This window comes from Fusarium poae, chromosome 3 (assembly GCF_019609905.1).
Source record: "Fusarium poae strain DAOMC 252244 chromosome 3, whole genome shotgun sequence".
Classification (NCBI taxonomy): Eukaryota; Fungi; Ascomycota; class Sordariomycetes; order Hypocreales; family Nectriaceae; genus Fusarium; species Fusarium poae.
In genome coordinates, this window is record NC_058401.1 from 6,249,036 (window position 1) to 6,270,174 (window position 21,139).

Here is a 21,139-nt window from a genome sequence, read left to right on the forward strand (position 1 = left end):
CGTGCTAAATTAATCGCGACACTCAATTCCACTGTCTACATCCCTCATGATCACAATCTGCTTGCTGTCCATACATTTTCAGTCGAGATCGCACGAACTTTCAACTATACGATCATAAGACTATAGCCATGGATAAAGACACCAGAGCCGAATATGAAAATCAATCGCAGCAATTGCGCATTGACCTAAAAACTTGGGAAACAGAATGGGCAAAATCGCACGACGGCCAGAAGCCAGGAAGAGGAGATATTAAAGCAAACAAAGACATCGGCAAGTTCCCCAAATCTGTAGAGCAACCGCCTTTCTAACAGTCGACAGCTTCCAAATACAAGCACTACAACAAGGTTCGAGATATTCTCTCGGGCAAAATACCAATCCCTTCGAAGGAAGCCCCCGAGTCCGCAAAGGGAAAATTAGATGGTCTACCAGCACAAACGCCCACGAAACAGAACAAGCATATCGAAACTCCAGCCAAGAATCGTACCCAACACCATGATGAGGAGCTCATGAATACCCCAGCTATATCACGGAAACTGTTCAGTCCCACTTCTGTCACCTCGGTTGGTCCTACACCACAACGAGATGGTCAAGTACTTGGACTTTTCGATTTACTGGTAGAGAAAGAACTAGGAACGCCATCAAGGAACGATTCTGCGATCAAGACGGGGTCCGCTCGAAAGATTGATGCTACTCCAAGTAAGAGGTCAGCAGCAACGGATGACGACGAAGAAGAAAGGCTTGGCCGAACCCCTATGTCGTCTAGCAAACGACAGCGACTAAACCACTTCATGACTCCATTAAAGAATAAGGATAGAAATCATGATGCTGTGACGCCTTCTTCGATTTCCAAGCTTCAATTTGACACGCCAGCATTTTTGAAGCGCAATACCCTACCAGTTCTGGACGAGAACGGCGATTTTGACGCCCCGGCTCCTCTACGGCTACCACGCAAACCATTTGCAAGAGGTCTCAGCGAAATTGTAGCAAGTTTACGGAAGGTTGAGGAGGAAAATCTGGATGATGACCTTGATGCATTGCGCGATGTTGAGGATGGTGGAGCGGGTGAAGCGAAACCAAAGACGTTTTTCCCATCCAAACCTAAGGACAACGTACCGGTCTACGACAACGAAACACAGCAACTACCGCTTGGTGGTTTTGATGACGAAGGTGCGTACGACAGTCCAGTGGAGGGAGACAATCCGACGAGAGTGTACAAGAAGAAGGGCCAGAAGCGAACAACAAGAATGGCCAAGATGCGTCCAGTCCGGGTCAAGAGACCTGAGGATATGGCAGCAAATCCTCAAAGCGATGTGGAGAACGATGAAGTGCAAGCTGGTGGTGAGGATGCTGGATCTGATTTCGATGAGATATCTGAGAAGAAGCCCACGCAGAAGAAGGAGGGCGCTGTCAAGAAAGCAGCACGAAAGGTGAATGAGTTAGCACATGCAAACTTCCAAAGACTGAAGCTTAGGAATCACGGATCCAAGGGTGGGCCAGGCTTTAATAGTAGATTCCGCCGAAGAAAGTAACGAGAGCAGTCTTGGTTGGTACATGAGTTATCTATCATGAGATGCATTATATGGCGTCCTGGTTCAAAGGTTATACCAACAGATGAGAAGAGGCAATGCATGGGTGATTATGTTATATACCTAGTATAAATGAGCGTTGGAGAAGAATTCAATATGATTTTGGTTTTTTTATGGATGTATTTGTTTGTTGCACACACTTTATGGCTAGTACTCAATCTTCACCCGGGCTGTTCTCTGAACATAAAGTGATTGCCATATCCAAGCTTCTAGAAGGAGTTTTCTTCATGTACAGAAGAGAGAAGCCTCAGCTTCCAGTAGGTGTTTGAGCCCATTTAACTACCTAAGGCTTAGCGCTGTCCCTCCCGACAGGTATGGATGGCCCTGCTACCTACAGCCAATGCATGCGTCATGTGGCAGTCCACGATTGGTACCTAGCCATTCAATCGGGCAATCAATGTTTAATACTTCCATCCTTACCCCCATAGGTAACTTTCCCACTAAAATATCAAACAAAGAAACGCGAGGGAGCCAAACTTCACCATATATTTCTTTCTTTCTTTTTTGTAAAGAGCTAAACCCCGAGACGCTCTTGCCTTTCTTTGTTCTCGTCAATTCGGAAACAGGTAGTTACATTGTTTGGGTCCGCGTGCACTTCGCTATTTGCTGGGCGCGTCGCAATTTTTAGTCATCACCACTTGCGACTCTTCTCATTGTACACCCTCCCCTTGTTCTGTAGACTTTACAAAGTCAAGTCTTGCTATTTCAGGAAGAACAGCCGTTACTGCCGGGCTCATTAGAATCGCCTATTTGTCACACAGCAGGTTCAGCTAGATCAGGTTTGCTGAGAGTTCAATTTCCTCCAAATCAATTTTTCACATACATGTTGTGCACTCGATAGAAGAGGACAAGGCGTCCGATATGCCGGTAAGTTGGGAGGACCAGTAGCAGTGAACTTTGTTCGTTAATACTTTTCAGCATATCGATCTGGACGAAGATGATGGGATTGACGTCCCACCAGAGGTGTTAGCTAATCCCAACATCGACTGGATGACATCCTCGAATCAAAATGATGGCTTTGATGATGTGTTTGAGGACGCTTTTGTTCCACAAGAACCGTGCACCAGCATCGGCCATGGGACGCCTAAGATGTGGACCAAGTTTGGTGAGACGGAGGATGAGGAGGAAGACCGCATGAGTGTGATGGAACAGGTCGATTTATCTTCAATGTCGCCTGCTCCGAGTCCACCCAACTATGACTCGGGTCCTGGTGACCTTTTCGAGGGCATGGATGTCGAGATGCTTGATGATATGGAGCCAGAGATGGCAATAGAGGAAGATTTCGGGCTTGCAGTTGACCAAGCCGGTGCCACAGCTGAGTCATTGGAACAAGAGGATGGCACCGCGGTCAAGGTCGATACACTAGACCCTCCTATGGGCAACTCCGTCAGAGTTGAGATTCCGGAGGCTTCGTTCCTAATCCCGCGGTCCTTCTACGAACCCTTTGAGCCTGATGCGCCAATCAATGAGGAATACAAGGTCGTCGCTCAGCTCCTTGAGGCAACGAAACACGAAGTTCAAGATACCGACGACTTCGTTGAGTTTGAGCTCAATGATTTTGCCGTTTACTGCGAGCGCAAACAATATGAACAGGAGATGTGTTCACTTCATCACCTGGACACAAAGACAGGTTACAGAAACATGTTCTTCGACGGGAAACTGAGCGTGGGAGACGCGGCTTTCTTTGTCCGGCATGTACCCATACGAGCTTTGCCCATTGGTGGTTACGGTGCTCTATCCAAGCACACTGTACGCGATCAAATCTGGGTTCAATCAATTATGAACCTCAAGAAAAACATATACTATCGACTGAACCGTCCCGCCAAAGAGTACCGCCGTTTCTTCGGCCCATTCTTATGGGTTGCCGACCTCGCCAAACACTTTGTTGACTATCTTAAGGTGATGAGAGAAAACGAAAATGATGTCACAATCTTCCATTTCCGTTCAAACTTCAGCAATTGGTTGGATAGGACGCACAAGACAGATCCTGTCTTTGTATCGTGGAGAGAGCAGCATCCAAGTGCCGACTTCCGAACCTCTATTGTTGCAAACTTGGCCTTCTTACACAAGGAAGCTATCGGCGTGCTGGACGACACTGGAACCTACTATCACACCTTGTGGGCTGAGATATGGGAATTCCGACGGTATGAGCGCTTTCCAAAGAGCAAAGAGAGCAACAAGGAGGCACGCTTGAAGTCATCCAGGTCCACAAGTCGAACGGCGTCACCCGCAGGTCAAGTAGATTCTGACCAAGGGAAAAATGTCAAAGACGTTCCCCCAACCATCGTCACACAGTACATTTATGATTGTTTCGACCATCTACCTTTCGGTGATCGCCTTGAAGCCATGTCACTCAGTGATGAGGCGGAGTTGCTCAGGAATGAACTGATACAGAAGCGACACCTGGAGCTTCCGGCGCCGCTTCACCAAGATGCTAAAAACATTTCAACAGCTGGCCAACAGCAAATTCGAGACATCCAACCCGGAGACACTATTTCAACGCAAAGGGATGGCGAGGGCTCTGGCACAAAATGGCGACGTGATCTTTCGCATGGGTTCAACGATGTTGACCGTTGGCTTGCTCTTGTACAGCGCGTGCGTGTTGACAAGAAGGGCATCCGGACTTTCGATGTGATCTGGTACTATCGGCCTGTCGATACCCTCTGCGCCTTAATGAAGTACCCGTGGAATAACGAGCTATTCCTCTCCGACCATTGCTCTTGCGGTGAGCGTTCCAAGATTTCTGAAGACGAAATCATGGGTGTTCACGAGGTTGAGTTTGGAGGAACATCAACCACCAAAGCGGAGTTCTTTTGTCGCCAGACCTATGCCGTTACAGAGCGGAAATGGATAACCTTTGAAAAAGACCATCTAAATTGCTCACATCAGCGTAAAGCTCGTCAGGTGCCACTTTATCAACCTGGCGAGACTCGGCTCGTCATGCTCGATAAGGCGAGCGGTCGGTCTGAGCCTTGCGAGTTCATAACCTTTTATGAGGAGGATGGTACTGGCATCTACAGATTCCGACGACTCATGAGGAGACATCAAGTTGACCCCCAGGCATCAAATGCTCGACCGAATGAGCTGGTGTATAGTGAGAGTCTCTTCGAGGTAAAGAGCCGGCGCGTTCTTGAGCCCTGTTACGTCCGTTTCTTTAAAGCCCAAGACAACATACCAACGCCCTATGATCGTGATGGTGTGGGCAACTTTTTCTACATTACGCATGAAGAAGTCATTGACGAAGAAACTACTGTAAAGTCATATTTGCCTCTCGAGGTATTGCCTTCCTCGCTTCGTCAAGGATTTGATCCCTCCGAGCCTCTGCAAAAGCTGCGCGGGCTCGATCTTTTCTGCGGAGGCGGAAACTTTGGTCGTGGCCTAGAAGACGGAGGTGGTATCGAGATGCGATGGGCAAACGACTATGATGGGAAGGCCTTGCACACCTACATGGCTAACACTTCGGGCCCTGGTGCGGTGCACCCATTCTTAGGCTCGATCGACGATATGCAACGTTTTGCTATTCAAGGCAAGTTCACAGAGAACGTTCCTCCGATTGGAGACGTTGATTTCATCTCCGGCGGCAGCCCTTGTCCTGGTTTTTCTCTATTAACAAACGATAAAACCACTATTGCACAACGAAAGAACCAATCCCTCGTTGCGGCTTTCGGCTCGTTCATCGACCTTTATCGCCCCCGTTATGGTCTCCTCGAGAATGTCCCCGGCATTATCCATAGCAAAATCAATCGCGATCAGGACGTATTCAGCCAACTTATCTGCGCAATTGTAGGACTTGGGTATCAAACACAATTCTTCTTCCTCGATGCTTCGTCCTGCGGCTCCGCTCAGCGCCGCTCTCGGGTTTTTGTTGTTTTTGCCGCACCAGGTCACCATCTTCCTCAGCGACCGCATATCACGCACGCCTATCCAGAGCATACCAAGAAATATGGGATTGGGAGTACCCCAACTGGTGACTCCATGGCGGAGCGAATCATACCCGTTGCTACACCCTTCGATTTTGTCTCTGCTCGCGCTGCAACCGCCGGCCTTCCCCCAGTCTATGACTCTAAACCGGATATATGCGTCCCATATCCTGATCATCGCGTATCCATAGGTATGACAACCACTGTTCGTTCTAGAATCGGCCTCATCCCCACTCGACCCTGGGGCATGAATTTTGCTCAGGCATGGTTCGGCCTGGACTGTAAGAAGGCTGGCTCAGGCGTTCTCACACCTTCCGAACGTCTCAACTTCCCGGAAGAAGGTAAAACTTCACTGCATCGGATGGCCCCTGCTTCCAAAGCATACGGCCGACAGCGTCCCGACCGTCTTATCGAGACGATCGTGACAAGTCAAAGCCCGGATGATGCAAAGAATGGTCGAACGCTACACTGGTCTGAGAACCGTGTTCTGACAATTATGGAAGCGCGCCGAGCACAAGGTTTTCGTGATCATGAGGTTTTGTTGGGTAATTCGTCAGATCAGTGGAAGATTGTTGGAAACAGTGTTGCGCGAGAGGTGGCTGTCAGTCTAGGCACTATGTTTCGCCAGGCTTGGGTGCAGAGCCTTGCAGATGAGCATCATACTAAAAGAGATGTTGAGGTTACCTCTGCCATCACAGGCTCTTCCAAAGCGCCAGCCCGTATGGGGGTTGAATTCTCACCATCCGTGAACTTTGATGAGTTTGTTCCTAAGTCGGCATCTCCCGACAACAAACCCTACCATTCGCGCAAATCACGAAACCCACCTCACATGAGCCAAGCCTCGCCTACTCATAGCTCTACTTCTTCGTCGAGCTCGAAACGTAGCTCTGTCGCCATTGAAGTGCGCGTATTAAAGTCACCAAAGTCTGGGGAAGATGACTCGCCTAGCAGAGGGACATCCGTGGCCTCTAGCCGTACTAGACCCAGTCGGCTGCGGCACACTACTATGAAGAACGAATAGTTTTTGAACAACAATGTCAAACAGAAATCAGAGACGGTGATTTTGATCATGTAACTATCGCCATATTACTGATCAATTTTGTCGGTGAACGAAAATCAGAGGAGTTCTTCATACAGGCAGAGTATTTGTAAATTAGCTTGGTTCGGTTCACACGATACCCAGGAACTGTTTTTCTTTTTCTTTTTCTTTTTGTTTTTGCAAAATAGAATGTCATTAACGTCATTACAACCAAACTGCTAGTTACTTGGAGGCTGTAGCAAGTGAAAAATAAACCCGTAGAACTCCAAAACAGCCTTACGCTGGTGATTTTCATACCCATGATGCATCCTCTTATCCCAAAATAACAGTTAAACACAACGTAAATGCTTGAAGCAAAATACGGAACTTCACGTGGCTCTCCTGCCAATAACCTGGTCCCCTTTACTCCGAGGTCTCGAGGTCCTTAAGCGTCATCACTTTAGCACCCATAGGAGTCTGAACTCCAGGCATCCTAATGCTGGCATACGGGACACCAGATGCTTTCCCAAGTATGGTCACCAACTGGCGACCTGTAACGAACAAGTCTTTTCCTGTATAGTTATTCATGGCACACTCTTTGAAGATCTGGCCAATTAGTCGTTCGCCGAGGGTTTCAATACTACGGCCACTCGCCCATCCCTTATCATTACTCAGACGTTGCAGAAGGGAGAACAGAGACGTCCGAATACTCGTCTCCATCTCGGGCGTTGGCTGGATAGTTATGCCTACTTTTCCAACAACCTGTCTGAGTTGCTCGATGCACTGTTCGGTCCGCATAGGACGGAAAGTGAATTCGGTGGCAAACCGACTTTTGATTCCTTGGTTGCTGCGTAGAAGTCGGTCCATGTCCTCTTCATACCCTGCCAGGACGATGATAAGCTTGCGGGCAAACTGTGGCTTTGTCACTGCATCCACCAGCTCGCTGACTGCCTCTTCAGCGAATGATCCGCGACTACCGGTGAGTCTGTAGGCCTCGTCGATAAAAAGCACTTTGCCGAGAGCCGATTCAAGTAGACGGCGAGTCTTGGGGCCAGTTTGGCCGCAATATTCGCCGATAAGCTGCGATGCCGAGGCATCTATAACATCAGGCGCCGCAAGCAAGCCCATGTTATAAAAGATTTCACCGAGTTTTCGTGCAGTTGACGTTTTTCCAGTTCCTGGAGGTCCTTTGAAGACATAGGTAAACGGCACGTACGGCCGTGGGTCAACATTGCGCATTCGCATACCTTGCACCATGTACTGATACGATTCAAACTTGGAAATAATCTCTTCGAACCCGACAAACTCATCAAACAGTGCACGAGTGTTCTTCACGGCATGCGACAGCCGGTCATAATCGGCATCAAAGTCCTGAGGTTCCAGAGGAACAGCGTCAAGATCTTCGTCATCAGACTTTCTCTCTTTTGCGATGCGACGAGATCGGGCCAAAATGGCTTTGGACAACAGATTGTCCACCTCGCCTCCATTGCCAAAGTTTGGTCGAACGGAAGCTCGCTTCAAGACCTCCATGGCAACTTCTCGCGCCTTTTCGGTGGTGATCAACTTCTCCTTTGCCAACTTGAGATCCAATACTTTGCCCAAGGTCTCCTCGCTGAAGTTTTCGAAAATGAATGCTGCGTCCAAGGGAAATCTTCGTGCCAAACCAGGATTTGTGTTTGCATACATATCCTTCATCTGCTCTGGGTACCCGCAGAGGATGACGCACCGGTCTTCTCCAGCGGCACCAGTAACCTCAGCCACAATGGTGTCGATGATAGCACCTCGGAAGTCGCCGTTCTTAGAGCTACCACTGCTACCATTCGTACCAGGGTCAAGCATATGGGCATCGTCAATGATCAATACATTTCCCTTGGCTTCCCGTAACGCCTCTTTGGTGTTGTTTTCAGACCCTCCAATATAGCGGTCCAGGAGATCGGCTGGAGTCTTGGTGATAACATCGCCCTTTGATAGAAGTCCAAAGTCTGCTAGGACTTTACCGTAAAGCTTTGCAACTGTAGTCTTGCCAGTGCCAGGGGGACCCAAGAAAACACGATTGGGGGAAACATGTAATGGATCATCACCGCGCATCTCTCTGATGAAGTTTTGGTTTACTTGGCTCACAACGGAGAGAATAGATTCTTTCACATCGTCCAAGCCGACAAGTTCTTGAAGCTGCTTCCAAGCAGGACTCTTTTCGGGACCAAGCGAGGGTCTGTTGCCCAATAGGTCTTCTTTTGTCATCGTGTAGTCGTCCAGATAATTCCCTGTCTTCCTGGCTTGTATGAAGCGTTCAAGTTGCCGTCTACATGCCACGAGGAATGCTTTTTTGACAGGCCAGATGTTGCCGAAAGTCTTGTCTTTAGCGTCAGACATAATTCTTCGGATCAGAATCTTGACATAGAGGCCGTCATAACCACCCTCGACTTCCATCCTGTTCTTGAACCATTTCCGCATCATGCCATGGAAAACCATTTGTAGCTCGTAGGCAGTGTAGTTGGGCAATTTTAGAACGGGAAAGTGACTCGAAACCTCGGCGCTATAGCCCATCAGGTCTGACAGACCCCATTCGCCGTTGCCAGAGAAAATCAAGACGACTTTCCCGGGTAGATCTTGGGACCTAACATAAAGACTCCACAAGTTGCTGTCATCGCCGTTCATCAGATGGGCGTGGTCAATAATGGCAATCTTAGTAAGTTAGTAATATGTTCGTTCTGGGAGGATTGTCCCACTTACACAGCCGCCACATGCATTGCAGGTGTTGTGGATTGTGCCCAAAGTGGATGTTTTGGACAAGTTGTATGCCGAGAATCGGTTGATACCTGTGAAGACGCCAGACTTCTTAACAACCCCAAGGGATATAAGGTATTTAGCATAGAGACGGGACAACATCGTCTTGCCAGTGCCCTCGTTGCCCATGAAAACCACATCAAAGTTTTCCTTGTTCAAATCGGTTTCACGTCTTTGGGCGGCCTTGACTCTCGCTTTTGTCTGCAGGAAGAAAGCCTTCGCTTCCTCCAGGCCCGATAAAGACATGATTCGGTCCAGGTATTTGTTTTCTGCTTTTTCTACCTTTTTCTGTCGCAGCCATTCGAGTCTCGACGGGGAATCATCTTCGCAGTCTTCGGGTTCTAGGCCGTCAATCGATTCGTTGTCAGAGTCGTCGTTCTCTTCAAGATGAGCCCTTCTATATGAAGTTAGTAAATAGTTCTGGGGTAAATTGGTGAGTACATTTTCATCTTACTCTATTTCATCGAGGAGCTCTTCCATGTTTTTGCAAAGCCTGAGGAATTCTGGCTCTGCTAACACGGGAGGCTCCTCTTCCACCACAGGTGCATCCTCAGATTCCGAGTCGGATTCATCTTCGGTTTCGTAAGGAATGTCGCCATACAACTTTCCAAGACCAAAGACATCCATGTTCTCATCCATGGCATCTTGATGGTCCTCCACGGCCGGCTCTGTGGAAGAAATTACAAGCTTGGAACGGCAACGCCTCCTTCTCAACCGGCGGCGGGGCTTGCGGCTTGGAAGCAGGCCGAGAAGGCGGCTCACAAGGAAACGGGGTTCATCTGTCATAAATTCTCGTGCCCATAGAGGATACGTGGATTTGGGCTTGAGGCCCAGGAGCCAAGAGACGGAAAAGTTGATATCTGTTGATTCAAGCTCCATCATTGCATTGGAGATGATATGTTTGCTCTAAGATAAAGCTATAAGCCCCAAAGTGGGTGAAGCGCTGGTGAACCAGCACTGTAATGTAGGTATGTGAAGTCGCTGGTGTAAATTGGTGAACACGCAAGATCCGGCGATGGGGATACGGAAGCCGGAGCGGGGGTGGGGATGGGGATGGTGGGATGGACGAGGAGATCGGGTACGACGATGGAAGCGATACGAGATACAGCGGAAAGAGAGGGATAGAGAGAGAGAGAAGCGGGGGGCGGTCGAGAGATAATGCACGCCGAAGAAGAGGAAGCTATCAAAACCTGTGTTATGTTGAGAAAAGTCGAAGGAAGGAAAATGGTTTGGAAAGAAGAAGAGGTTCAAAGTAAGGCTGAGGAGAAGGAGCAGTAGCTGGCAGCTGCCTGCTTACCTTAGTAGGTACCTGCTGTTTGAGGTTGACTGGCTGTAGGCAACCAATGGCTCGTACAGCACAGTAAGACGGGGTCTAACGTTAGTAAGTGCCATGGATGCCTTCCAGGTTCACTGCTTTGAGAGGTTGGAGTAGGAGGTACCTAGAGTAGGTAGGTAGGTAGGGGTAAGCGATAGGACAATACATGGGTGTTCATCATGAATGATTGTACTGGGATTCTCTTGACTAGGTAGATAAGTAGCTATAAATTCCCTACAGCCCCTAGGTACCCCTTTAACAACATTAGTGTGTTGTGTTGATCGTGCACATGTTGAGGTTTCAAAGTACTACGACGACCCTGAACTCGAAATATGATAAAACAGTCACCCGGGGTTGACTAGGAGCTTAGGTCAGTAAGTCAACTCTAGCTGTCACTCAGTTAGGCCAGGTCGCCTAGCTCCTCTATTACTCTGCTAGTCTGCCTGCAACGAGAGGTTGCCTCATGCACTGCCACGGGACAATGGCACATTGGATGAGGAATGAGTAGTCTATGGAGTGCCTCGAAAAGTGTACAGTCAGTTAATTGGCTGCTGTCGTCTACGAAAGCTTGGTTTCGCGCATTACAGGACAGGCGTGTACTAGGTAACTTGCCGTTGACGGGTTGAGGTTGAACAAGGGGTCTTTGATGGGGCTGTTAGGAGTCTAACAGGTGTGGTTGCTGGAAAGTCGTTTGTTACTCTTTGCTCATATCTCGTGCAATCTAAAACTCTTCTCAGCAAATCAGCCATCTTCAACTGAACTTGATTCGTATCATGATACATATCACCGTCGATACTTCGCTTATCCGTCGAGACACTCTCTTCAAGGTGTTATCGTCCATGTTATCAACTTGGCAAGGCTGAATTGAAACGCGAATCAACAACCAATCGTTTCATTCAAGGTGCCAACACAGATCCGACCCATCGCTGCCGAGCTGCATCCCGCGGGGGGGATTAGGGTCCATCCACCAGCCGCCGAAAGCCGGGCAGCCAAACACTGGCTAGTAGATAGCAGTGATAACCCACTGTATGCGCCAGGATTTAGGCGATGGCTGCGGACCTAGATGGTTCGCCTTGCCGTGCCCGGTCAGCGGCGGGGCCTCAAAAGGCAACTAACTGTACAGGCAGCAAGTATGGAGCATTTGTTGAGGGGAGGGCAAAGACGGGATGGACTGATGTAAACAGATTGTAAAACAAAACGACGATAGGTGGTATCAAGATAATACCAGCATATAAATCTCTGTTTTTGCATATGTTACCCCAAAACGCCCCAGCTTGTGGTGGCCGAAACCATGGCGTGGACCACGGGCATGCAATTTGTCAACTCAGCTGATAGGTACTAAGTCACTGGAATCGACGTGTAACTTATCGGGAACAAGTCAGCGCAGTGGCTTACAAGAGTGAGGCGGTCTCTTGCTGCAAATAAACGGCTGGTCATCAATTTCTCCATCCCACAATAAATAACTCTCAATTCGTGCTCAAATATTGGTACTCATTTTCATCATGGTCGTAGCCTCGGATTGAGCCCTAATCGAACGGATAAAACATCGCCAGGGTTTCATTTTCAGTCTGCTGTTCGCTTTATCCACACAACCCCACGGGTAACTGATCGAGGGCTGGCCTTACCTAACTACCTAACTAGGTACCGGGGCCAAACACGCAAGCACTGGACGTGATCAACAGGGTCTTTTTACGGGGTACCCAATCCTAGTGTCTGTATATCTGTGGCTGCGGTCTACCCTAGACCTGTCGACCTTTGACATGGCTTATTGTCAAGATCAATAGTTGAGGGCTTCACAAATGACCTCTCTAAACAGGGTCTCTCGGCCATCTCAGCATGGAATCCAAGATGTCCAACGTCTTTCATTCTCTCATCTGGAGCAGCGATCGTTATGAACGATTATAAAAAATTCCATTCCATGTGTATGCATTACGGACATTCTTCTCCTTTCTCTCAAATGTCGACAATAAATCATCCATGATCCGTTATCGGAAGAAATCAAGATCTCACCACGGTCAAAACGTTCCGGTAGTCAGTCAATACGTTAGTAGCCAAGGCCAAACTCAGGCTAACAATAAGGATGGCCTCCAATTCAGAACCGGCCCTGAACTAATATGTACCGTCGACGAACCAATCTCAACAAATGTCACACAGAACTCAAGGTTAGCGGTTCCTGACAGGGCTGACCAAAGTACCTTTCCAATAGTCCTGCCTATACCGTGACTGACCGAAGAACGAACAGGATTGCAATGTCTCCGACAACTCACTGGCCCAAGCAGTAACATAGACGTATCTTTTGACAAAGCACTTGCTGCCCGTACTCTCTGATAGTCATATCCCTTCAATTCCACGACCCCGACGCCTTTGATCGCCGTTCTTGACAACTGCATAGTTCCTACTACCGGAGAAGCTCCGCGCAGTTCCGTATTGGCTGAGCTATGGATCATTCAGCCTCATGAAGACTTGGTTGCTCGTTTTGTGAAATATCATAAATGACAGATGCAACTGGATCAAGCCTCATTGCAGATTGCACATTGCTCAGAAATGATACCAGGACAAGAGCCATTCTGCCATTTTGATATATTTGTTCACTCTCCCCGAGCCCAATGTCAGAAAGAGTTGTTCTTGAGTGGTAACCTCATAGCCTTCCGATCAAAGAACCTTGTCCCAAGTGATCGGCTTACTGCATCGCCTGTAACACAATATGTGATTTTGTGATATCGTCAAGATGTTCTTTGCAAGTGAGTGAGATGTTTCAGACTTTGCTTTGAAGAAATGTCTGATATCGTCATTTCACGTACCCCTACATTTGTTGATCGACGACCGTTTAGATCGACACGAGGCGTGTGTACTCACAGCCATCCTCATCTGTACTCACTGCTGTGCCAATGGCAAAGACTGGTTCCCTTGAGACATTGATGATCCTCCACTAGCTGCGACATCTGTAAAGTCTAACTTCGAATGCTATCATACGAAACGAGATCTAAGATTCGGAACAAGGCTTGATCGAATATGATCTACATATGTACAGATCTAATCCGCATAGGTATTTGCGCATTGCCTTCTTGGGATGTTGGGCCCCGACAACTGAGCACAATAATGCAATGCCAACGTCTTCTCGTGCCTGATCGTCATATCGAACGATTCTAGTGTTTGAGACATGCAGAAATCGACTTGTCAGGTCTTGGCTCGAGTCAAGACCAGACATCTTCGTTGAACATCTGGCAGATCAATCCCGGCCGAACGGATCAAGTTGTAGATGCGATAGTTGGGAGGGAAGAGACGACAGCGCCAACAAGCAACGCTGAGACAGACCACTCTGTCCCTTCGCAAGATGGAGTCCTGCAGGTAGGACAAAAAAAAAGCGATAGATGGCACGAGGTCACTGGTAGATCTACCTACCTAGGTATGCATTCCACTTGTTCCAGGCTCATATCGACAAGCTAAAGGGATAGCAACGGCATTTGTGCGTCCTGCAATACCACCAACAACCTTCGGGACCGACGCAAGGCTCTGGAGATTCACGTACATGGCGATCCTGGAGGAAGCCGACACACCCGCTGAGTGGGGGCGTGCAAAGCTGAGAGGTGCATCATGAATTGCTTTTTCCTCTCCAGGTCCACGGTCACTTCTGGGCCTCCTTTGTGAACATCAGCCGGACTACCCGAGACTCAAGACTCAGCTTCTTGTCATCGAATATATCTCGGAACTCCTAGAGTAGTGGAATTGACATGGTGCTTGTCACAACAGAAGTACCGAGCGGAGAGGAGAGGGAAGAGAAGAGAGCAAAGGACATGGAGCCAGGGTGGTCAAGTGATCGTCACAGACTAACTGCAGAAGTCAGTGAATAGTGTTAAGAAACATGGATGGGAGACGATAGCCCAGTGTCCGTTCACCATGTGACAACAGCGTTTCACGTCCCATCCAAACAACAACGATGTTTGAAGAGGGCTTTGAGATATCCAAAGATCGTCAAAGGGAACGCGCCGAGCCGAACTGAGCTGGATGTTGAGTTCGCACTGCTTAGTTGAGATAACTGGTCTTCGGTATTTTTACCATGGTTTTCAAGGGATGTTAGAATCACATGGATACACCAATTGGCAATCAACTTCGCAGGTTTGGCGTGATTCGCTGATGATGTGCAATATCGAGGCTGCAGACGTCGGGCTGTCGGCACGCTGCTTGGTTGGTCCATCGGCTATAGGTGCACTAGACCGAGGTACCAGAATTCATCTTCTTTGCAGGTTATTTCCTGCAGGTGATGTTGCAGTGTTTTACTTTAAGGCATGGCACATAGTTACAGAATCTGCACATGTCATGTATTGGCGATCTAAAGCGCTGATCTGCAACGCGATGTTGATATTGGACAATCGCCAAGAGCAACGGATCTTTACTAGCATTAGTTAGCAAGAGGGGTGCCATCTCGCGACCTCCGGGCTCTAGGTAATAAGGGAAGAATGTAATTGACTGATGTACGAAAAATGGCCGACAAGCGATACTATAGACTAGACACACGTGAAAACATCTCTGACATTGCAATCCTGGAAGAACAAAACTGACCTGCCCGCGCCCTTTCGAGGGCTGCAGTTGTCAAACACATGCCATTTTCCGCGTGGGCGCAGGGATGAACATCGTGGGACCTACTTATTTAGGCATTTTGTGCCCTGACCATGGCAAACTCCAGGGGTGGTTTTCGTTCTGTCTGTGTTGTGGGCTCATCTTAACGTCCGCAATGCAAGGCAATATCCGGTGATTTCTTTTGACAAGTGACTATCAGATCTTGTTCCAGGTAAGTAAGGTCGGTCAGTCGATGTACTTTTTATGTGATTGCCCAGGGAAGAGAGTTGTAATCAGAAGGGCCATTGACTGGGGGAGTGCTGTTGTTGTCTCTGAGTAGACGTATCGCTTCCTTGTAAGATAGATTACAGCAAAAGAAAGTCCAGACAAAAAAACAGCAAACATGACAACTGAGTCTTCATCACAGGATCACTAACCAGAGGGAGGCGACCCGACCCACCTCTATTGGGGGGGCATGGTTTCTTCGTCGAAGGCTTCTGGAACACCTGTCACGAACCGGCCCCCCTGGTTTGGCTCTGTCCGTTCCCTTGGCCTTTGCTCCGGGGTAATTTTGAGTGAGTCCTTTTGTGAGCGGAGCCCCAAATGGCGGCCTAAAGCTCCAAGGGTGCTATTATGTATGTACTACAGTCCGCAGGGGTTACAAATGTAAATTTCCACTTTTATTTTATAACTAACGTACATGATAAGCGGGTGCAACAGACAAGCGAGTGCAACACAACATCACAACATCTCAGATAGAAATAGCAATAAAAACACAACAGACTATTAATTAAGTAAAATTAATCGCTATATTCTTCCATAGACATAGCGACAAGTATCTGACAGGTCCTTGCATTATGTCCTGTCTTGCCGCACGCTCCACAGCGCCTTTCCTTCATTCGCGGAGGCCCTCCTTGACCACCACTTCTCGATGGTCCAGCCACCGCCTGCGCATCAACATCCGTTTGATCAATTACTTGCCTTCCTTCCTCTACTGTCATCACCCCTCCTTTCTGTAGCCGGGTTCTTTTTGCCCTCCGCCGCCGGCTTAGTATCTTATTTGCCTGTTCAAGATCTTGGACCCTGGCCTCTAATAAGGCAACCTTATGCATAACTATCTTTGTTCCCTTGGAAGAAGACCTCAATGCTTCTAGAATTGACTCTGGAGAGCTACTTTTATGCCTTTTGATTCTCTTTTCAAGATATTCAAGCTGAGAGTCGGCTTCAAGGATAGTCTTTGGGGTCTTTGAGACCCAAGGGGTCGAGGGGCTAACTACCTCCTCCACAGGCGTTGGAGTCCGCAGCTGCACATCGAGCTTCGAGATTACACTTTCTGGGTCGAGAGGAGCAAGTCCGGCTCCTCTAAAGGCTGCTTTAATATTTTTCTCTGTCATTGTGGCCTGGTAGGCGGTGTAAAAAGCCGGCAAGAACTCGGTTTTGGAAATGTGGGTTACGGAGCATCTGATCAAATGCTCGATTTCTCGCCCGTAAGCCTTCTTAAGCAGGCCAAAGCACCCGACATCAAGAGGCTGCAGCAGATGAGACGAATGAGGCGGTATACAAAGCGTGATGATTTTATTTGCCTTGCAATATCTCTCAAAGTCGACCGAGTGGTGACTTTGGTGTCCGTCGAGGATCAGGAGACGATAGCGATTCTTTGATTGCTTGGTAGTACACCGGTCGAAGTGCTTTAGCCACTCGAGGCCTATCTCGTTATCTGTCCAGCCATTAGGACTCGTCGCAATAGCCCAATCGCCCGGGAGGTTGCTTTCTCGGTACCAGTGGGCGAGGTGATATTGGCCCGCACCTATGATGAACGGCGGGATCGCTTGGCCCTCGGCATTGATCGCCTGAATGACTGTAATCCATTCCCGGTTTCCAGGCTGCACTGATTTTGGTCTTCCACGCCTTTCAGCACCTGTGACGACCATTCCGCTCGCAATAACGCCCATCATAAAGCCAGTCTCGTCAAAGTTGTAGATTTCATCAGGTCGGATGCCATACTTCGCAATTACATTTGCTATGAGCCTAAACCAGTTGCGAATAATGGTCGGATCTTCACATTTGGCTCTCTGGTAGTCATATTTACGGGGGAAATGCGTCTTGAGGTCTTTGTGTCGCTTGACGAAGTTAGAGGCCCAGCGCTTGCCGACAGGCGGCGTCTCGCGGTCGGCGAGCAATCGGTTAGCCATCTCCTCAACACAACGCAGTCGCGGGGGAAACCCTCGCGAATCCAGATCGAGAATGAACTGAACTATGATCTGTTCTTCTAGATCAGATAGTTTGCGTGATTTTGGGATAGAATCACGCGTAGAAAGGATACCCTTCTGTCGGCGATATAAAGTCCAATAACGGACCTGGTAGATGCCTGCGGCGCGTCGGAGACTTAATTTTGGGTCATTTTGAAGGGCACGAAGTGCAAGAAGAATCCTAGCCTCAATATTTGGGTCTGGCATATTTGGTGGTTGAAAATTAATTGATTAAGTTGAGAAGATGTAAATTGCGGGATTTTTTGTTGCACTCGCTTGTCTGTTGCACCCGCTTATCATGTACGTTATATATTTTATTATTAAAATAACTGTCTTAATACTATTATAATAAAATAAAAACTACTATTATATAGTAATAGACCTAAGAGAGAGGAATAATATCGTATTTTTATTTTTATTAAATATAGTATAAAGAATTATTTACTTATAGAAGTATTCTCAGTGGCAATGTACTGACTTTACATTTGTAACCCCTGCGGACTGTACTCTGTTGGTCTCGTAGAGTCTGTAAAACCCAGCCTGACGTTCTCAAAATACTACGTTCCTTAGGCTAAATGGCGTCGTGTCGTATCCGCTCTCGGTAACGGATGGAATATCCACTGCTCCGGAAGCGAGAGGACAAATCAGATCAAGTCAATTAATGTGCTATGTTGAGTTTGTGCTCTCTTGCTTCGAGTAAACGTGCACGCGACATTCAGGGAGACAATGTGGAACAGACCGAAGAAACAACGGCACATTGTCTCGAGTGTGCCATTCCCCTCACGTACTCTGTACAGAGCATGTAATCATCTGTGTGTGATGTTTGTCTCATAGTGGAGATTCTCATCCCAACCTCCTTCTTGGTGATGCTGTCAAAACAAAACCTCTGCCAACACAATCCCTCAGGATTAGAGTTCTCCGCAGACGGCTCTGTTGTCTTCCTTCAGTTAACCAAGCCACACGGACGGAACAATGAAACACTGCAACACTGCCAAACCGTCTGTCCGCGTCTGTGCGAACCCATCCTTCTCAGGTTGTTGCAAAAGGTGCTTGTCATAATGACCGTGATCAACTGCCGCCCAGACGCTATTTTGGTTAGAGGCCGTTGTTTGATAGGCTCTCTTAACTCTGCGTTTCGTCGCTGAAGATTGCGATGTTACAGTATCATTAATGGCTTCAGTATTAGTCCTCATTACCTTTCGAGTTGAGTACTACCTAGTACCTTTACCTGTTTGCCCACCCAAGCTGCTCCGGATTAGATGCAGTCATATCAAACTGGATCCTTGAGAAACCGTCCCCAGTCAGACCAAGAGTCCGAGAACAACTCTTTTCTCCGACAAAACATCAAAGATCCCTGACCATGTTAATTCAACTGACGCTGGTGCACGCGATGGTGGAGTCTTTTATCGGATCGGTTCTCCATAAGTGCCTCGAAATCGGGATTCTCCTCATGAGTTGATCCTCTAGACTTTCTCTAGAAGCTGCCCCGATGTAGGCTCGGCTTTTGCTCCTCAACGCGTTCCCGTTTCTTTTCCATCGTGTCATACTCCGAGTGATTGTTAGAAAATAAGCAGGGTTTCCGCTAACCGGGAGAAGGATCATGTTGGACGACTTCGGAGTCTCTCATCGGGATGGCTTACATATCTAGCCTTGGCGTAATTAAGAAAACATGCCTGGCATCTGCTTCATTGGCCATTCTCGCAGTTTGGTCTTGTTTAAGTCAGGACTAGTCGAGCGGAACAGGTCCCACTAGCCACGGTACATGGAGAATTTCGTCCAGGGACACTTTGTTGAAAGATTGAGAAGGGAAGTTGACGGACAAGTGATACCGACAGGGCTTAAAAAAAAAAAGGTTATTCTCGTCGCAAAGGTGCAATCCCTGTGACGAGTGCTGAAGCAACGGACCGCGAACCCACCAACCAGCAGATCCGTTGTCTAACCGGAAGACCCTTACTCTGTATTACGTTTTCCGTTGGCGTGTTGTGGCTGTCGCTGTTGATAATCATTAACCGCAATTCAGTGGGTCATGAGACAACAAAAAGCAAAGAGACAGAGCTGGGAATAACCATGTCGATATATCGGAAGCAATGGCCATTACCATCACGATAGTTTGCCATTGAGGTAATTGTTCTCTTGGAATTTGTCTTGGGGTGAAAGTTATCATAGCGGTCTCTCTACATAGACTGCAGATTCGTCGTCATAGAAGACTAAAATCCAACTGTGATGGTTGGACACTAGGAAGATTAGCCTAGCGTATCCTAGAATTTAGTTGTGGTTTTGAACAAATTACTATGGTTCATCCATCCATCCATCTGTTGACTCGAACAGGAGGTAGGTAAACTTGTTTTGGTTGCCAATATTAGACACGGCTTAGGAGTCTGCAATATATGACGATGCTCGTAGTCCCAAACATGTCATCTTCGCACAGGACGCATAGCACTCCGACGCTCGCACGTTTATTAGCACCAGGGGGGACAAGTTTGATTGTTGTTAGTTTGGTATTTAAAGACGACGTGCCGGTGCCGCGCTGAGCCTTGCTTGGTACCCTAGACTGACTAATAACTGCAGCCAAGTTTAGTAAACTGCCACTAATAAAGATTACCCACCTAGTAGGTAACTACCTACCTTAGGAGTAGAAAAGACGGGACCAAAAAGAAGAAGCAGCAGCAGCAGCACAGGCGGCGGTAGGTACTCGTACTCATCAACCGCATTGTACTGGAGTAAAAAAGAGTCCACTCACACACACTGTTGTCAATGCTTGGCTATTCCACCTGTGCCTGTTGCTGTACCCACATCATAGAAGCAATGGATCCCATTTTCTTTTCTCCCCCATGTTCCCTTATTGCGTCCTATTGGATCCCATTCGTTGAAATATCCATGCCATGCCTTCCTCAAACGGTTTCTCTGGTTCGTTCGCGAGGGGCCTTGTCTTAAAAACGCCCACCCCCACAGCAAAACCACAGAGCTTCAAGTTGACATCCATCTATCTGTTGATTGAATTTAGAGGGAAGAAACGACTCAACTCTACTCAATTCAACTCTACGCACTGGATGGAGATGAACTAGACAAGCTCAACTCACTGCCAAATTTACTCCTCAGCTGTAGTTCCCATTTACAGGCATCGTCACCTCCTTCAACCTACTTGGGCCTTGGACTAAACCTTGTTCGTTTTTTTTGGTCGTTTCCGTCAAATCCCCTCCAATTGCCGTCCTGTTCAACCACTACCATCATCTCCGCCTCGTCCTCATCCTCGATACGATATTTTGGCTTCCCGTTCTTTCCCCGATACTGCTTGCACTGCACTGCATTGCTGCCGCGCCTTTCCGCCTTCCTCTCACCAACCAATCGTTACTAATCGCCCCTCTCTTGCGACTGAACTCTACATATCTTACCCTCGCAACTCAAGCTTTTGTCTCGTCTCATATAACTACTTAGTTATCCATCGGCTACCTGCCCAGATACGTTACTCGACGGACGGACGAGCTCGCTTTAACTTTCTTTGTTGGACAATCTTGCCCGAAGCAATTGCACTAGCAGCCGTACCAGCTTTGCCCTGGCCTGACCGGGTTTGAGCAGCCAAGAAGAGCTACAAGAGCAAACATCCTCCAGCTTTCCAACAATAAAGATAGTCCCTGGCGCCAACATTCGACCACAACTATCAATTGAAACGGATTCTTCAACAAGCTACTCGCCTACTGTAGCCCTAC

The 21,139-nt window shown here is 48.0% G+C and overlaps 4 protein-coding genes across 4 annotated transcripts; 3 read left to right on the plus strand and 1 right to left on the minus strand.

Annotated features, from left to right (window-relative positions):
* Positions 1 to 128: 128 nt before the first annotated feature.
* SLD2 (DNA replication regulator sld2) lies at positions 129 to 1,529 on the plus strand (the record flags this gene model as incomplete). Its single annotated transcript, XM_044853912.1, has 2 exons — positions 129 to 287; positions 333 to 1,529. 2 exons carry the CDS (start codon positions 129 to 131, stop codon positions 1,527 to 1,529), a joined length of 1,356 nt encoding a protein of 451 aa, XP_044706582.1.
* Positions 1,530 to 2,447: 918 nt separating this feature from the next.
* On the plus strand, positions 2,448 to 6,527 carry FPOAC1_009487 (uncharacterized protein; the record flags this gene model as incomplete). Its single annotated transcript, XM_044853913.1, has 2 exons — positions 2,448 to 2,453; positions 2,505 to 6,527. The coding sequence occupies 2 exons, from the start codon at positions 2,448 to 2,450 to the stop codon at positions 6,525 to 6,527; spliced, it is 4,029 nt and encodes a 1,342-aa protein (XP_044706583.1).
* Positions 6,528 to 6,947: 420 nt separating this feature from the next.
* On the minus strand, positions 6,948 to 10,193 carry FPOAC1_009488 (uncharacterized protein; the record flags this gene model as incomplete). The annotated part of the gene is made up of 3 exons (XM_044853914.1): positions 6,948 to 9,209; positions 9,258 to 9,708; positions 9,766 to 10,193. 3 exons carry the CDS (start codon positions 10,191 to 10,193, stop codon positions 6,948 to 6,950), a joined length of 3,141 nt encoding a protein of 1,046 aa, XP_044706584.1.
* A 3,532-nt stretch (positions 10,194 to 13,725) lies between these two features.
* On the plus strand, positions 13,726 to 14,190 carry FPOAC1_009489 (uncharacterized protein; the record flags this gene model as incomplete). The annotated part of the gene is made up of 4 exons (XM_044853915.1): positions 13,726 to 13,756; positions 13,808 to 13,974; positions 14,019 to 14,032; positions 14,082 to 14,190. 4 exons carry the CDS (start codon positions 13,726 to 13,728, stop codon positions 14,188 to 14,190), a joined length of 321 nt encoding a protein of 106 aa, XP_044706585.1.
* Positions 14,191 to 21,139: the final 6,949 nt, after the last annotated feature.